The sequence below is a fragment of the Rhagoletis zephyria genome, unplaced genomic scaffold, assembly GCF_001687245.7.
Source record: "Rhagoletis zephyria isolate East Lansing unplaced genomic scaffold, Rhagoletis_zephyria_1.1 Rzeph_scaffold_22466, whole genome shotgun sequence".
Classification (NCBI taxonomy): domain Eukaryota; kingdom Metazoa; phylum Arthropoda; class Insecta; order Diptera; family Tephritidae; genus Rhagoletis; species Rhagoletis zephyria.
In genome coordinates this window covers 3,313-6,279 of record NW_016179524.1, presented here as the reverse complement: position 1 = coordinate 6,279, position 2,967 = coordinate 3,313, and the positions used below count along the sequence as shown (strand labels likewise).

At 31.0% G+C, this 2,967-nt stretch overlaps 1 protein-coding gene across 1 annotated transcript; it reads left to right on the top strand.

Moving 5' to 3' along the window:
• The first annotated feature begins 479 nt into the window (after window positions 1–479).
• Window positions 480–2,483, top strand: LOC108381414 (uncharacterized). Its single transcript, XM_017637832.1, has 4 exons — window positions 480–511; window positions 823–1,017; window positions 1,092–1,464; window positions 2,178–2,483. The coding sequence occupies exons 2-4, from the start codon at window positions 854–856 to the stop codon at window positions 2,205–2,207; spliced, it is 567 nt and encodes a 188-aa protein (XP_017493321.1). The 5' UTR covers window positions 480–511; window positions 823–853; the 3' UTR covers window positions 2,208–2,483.
• Window positions 2,484–2,967: the final 484 nt, after the last annotated feature.

The following is a 2,967-nucleotide window of genomic DNA, read 5'->3' as shown; positions in this document are numbered from 1 at the left end:
TGGTGTCAAAAATATTGATGGTGTTTTCTTTACTCAACGGTTTTATGAGATCGTTACAAATAATTTGTGCGGCGAACTAACATCCACTGATAATACGAATGAATTGGCCACCACGCAGTCAAAACTGTTAGGTAAAATAGCAAATAGTTTAAAAAATGTTAAAAACTCGGACAAAGGGAACCTTATTTGGATACTTCTGATGGTAGTTTTCGAGTGTGAAAACAAGGAAGTTGTGCAGAACATTTGTCGTCGGTTTTGGAATATAAATTTGAATAAACTAATTCATGTACCTTTCGAAGAGCTGAAGCATCAAATAGTTTCAGATATGGTTAAGGATGCAGATACAGCCGAATTTTTTCGCAAAAAGTTTATTGACTTTTTTGTTAAAGAGTACTTAACAAATTTTTCCGATTTACAAAACTACATAGTAAAAATTGAAGATGTTTTAACCACTGGATCGCATAAGACGCTTTTAAAACTCTCAGAATTGTTACCAAACAACAAACTCGATGTAAATATCATCGACGCATTTTTAATAGCACTTAAAAAATATTCCCGGATGCAATCGCTTTGTTATATAGTGTAGGTAACTTTCGAATTAACAAAAGTTAAACTTTTGCCAGTCAGATATACATATTTTTCGCCATATATGAAATAATGACATCTTATTTTTTTAAATTCTCGTGTTTTTGTTCTTGGTTAATGATACATTCTTATGCGGTAACATACATTAAAAAGAAAAAAATATTCCGATGAACTGAAAACCTTCTTCTCTTATGAGCTTTTGTCCCACGAACTAATTAGTAAAATTTAATTTTACAGAACGACGAATTTATTGAGGTATTTAAAAAATATGTATTCGCCAAATCAGCTGGAAGACTATTCGCACCAAATTTTAGGTATAGATCTTGAAAACCTTGGTATTTGTACAGCGGTTTTGAATTCTGGTATTATTCTGACCGAAGAAACTTACATCAAGGGTATGACGCTCGGAGACGCAAACTTTGGGGATGCGAGGTAAAATAGCTGCAAAAGTTTAATTTAATAAATCAACATACATATAACACTTTAATTTTCTTTCTTACCTGAAGGACAGAGGAATTGTATTTATTAAAAATAGACAAAACGCAGTGTTCTCGCTTACAACGAATACGTTTGCAATACGTTTCATTTGTGCCCGTTGAATATACCAACGCCATATTAAATGAACTTCTTAGCATGCATAAAGCTTTGAGTATTAAAAAACCAAGATATTTTGAAAATTCCATGGAGCATAGAATAAAGATGAGAATAGCAAAGGCCATATCAACAATCATATATAAATCAAACATAAATTTTTGGAACGAGGACTTATTGAACCTGCCTCTGAATTATAACAATCAATTGAACATCAATTATGTGTACGAACTTCTTGTGGCGAAATGTGCTCCCGACGGTGATGTCATCCTTAATAAATTGATTAAAGTAAGAAAAACTACAAAATATTTTAGCAAAACCCCAAAAAGCTCCCCAGGACTTACATACATATAAACATACACACATATAAATATGTACATATATTATATTGCATACATATACCAAAGATGGCAAATGACAGTTACCACTACAAGTATTCACATTATAGGTGCATTCTCTTGCAACCGAGCTACAAAAAAACACTCGCTTAAATGACGAAATACACGCAAAGCAACAACACGAACTCGGCTATTTATCCGAATTCAGCCAGATCGGTTTAAAAATACGCTCGCGGTTAAAAATTTCGGTTTTAATTTTAAACTTTTTGGACTTCATATATGACCAAACTAAATTCAGTTTCAAATACAAACCTTCCAAGTTTAAAAAAAGAGAGCACAGGGTTTAGAATTTAAACCAGCGACCGTAACGGTTATGCTTTTAATCGAAAAAGTTAACAAATAATCGTTATTTTTTCCGATATGTTTTCAGTCAAAAATAGAAGTTAAAACTTGACTTTTATTTTTTTAGTCAAGTATAAAGGTTAAAATATGACTTTACTTTTTCGATCAAAAATAAAAGAAAAAATTTGACTTTTATTTTTTCAGTCAAATATAAAGGTTAAAATATGACTTTAATTTTTTGGTCAAAAATAAAAGAAAAAATTTGACTTATTTTTTCAGTAAAATATAAAAGTTTAAACTTGACTTTTACTTTTTCCGAAGATTACGTTAGAAAAGCATTTATGGAAATAGGCACCTATAAGGAGAAGCCCATTGATGTTGATACGGACCTTATGGATTACTGGGAGAGTAAAAAATGTATATATCCCCGACTAAGAGATCTGGCATTTATTATTGCCAGCGACACAAGTCAGTGTAGAACACGCGTTCTCAGCACTAAGCTTATTCTTAGCGATTTGCGATACAATTTGTCGGAGCAGAACTTGGCAGCCATATTAATTGTTGAATTGAATTCCGAATCATTCCTGTAAAGAGGTGATTAACTTAAAGCTCAAATTAAAGAAACTCGATATATTTACAGAAGATAGAACNAAATTAAAGAAACTCGATATATTTACAGAAGATAGAACACTGCAATTGAAAGGATGTGCATTTTTTTATTAAAACATATTGTATTGTGAATATGTAAACTGCTATGTTGACCGAAACAATAAAAGTCAGATTTAACTTTTATAATTGACCGAAAAAATAAAGGTCAAGTTTTAACTTTTATTTTTGACCAAAAAAATAAAAGTAAATTTTTAACTTTTATTTTTGACCGAAAAAATAAAAGTCAAGTTTTAACTTTTACTTTTGACTGAAAAGATATCGATTATCGAAATCGGTTGACGTGGTCCAAAGTTATGCGGTAACATACAACAAAAAAAAAAAAAAAAAAAATATTCCGACGAACTGATAACCTCCTCCTTTTTTGGAGGTCGGTTAAATAGACCAATTCTTTCCGACTGACTTTTTGAATTGAAATTTTGAAAATAACTATTATCTTCGGTCC

Excerpts from the sequence above, each read along its gene's own strand:
- LOC108381414 (XM_017637832.1), top strand. The coding sequence starts at position 854 with ATGTATTCGCCAAATCAGCTGGAAGACTATTCGCACCAAATTTTAGGT. Across the intron at positions 1,018-1,091 it reads GCAAACTTTGGGGATGCGAG|GACAGAGGAATTGTATTTAT; the intron begins GTAAAATAGCTG and ends TCTTACCTGAAG. Across the intron at positions 1,465-2,177 it reads TCCTTAATAAATTGATTAAA|ATTACGTTAGAAAAGCATTT; the intron begins GTAAGAAAAACT and ends CTTTTTCCGAAG.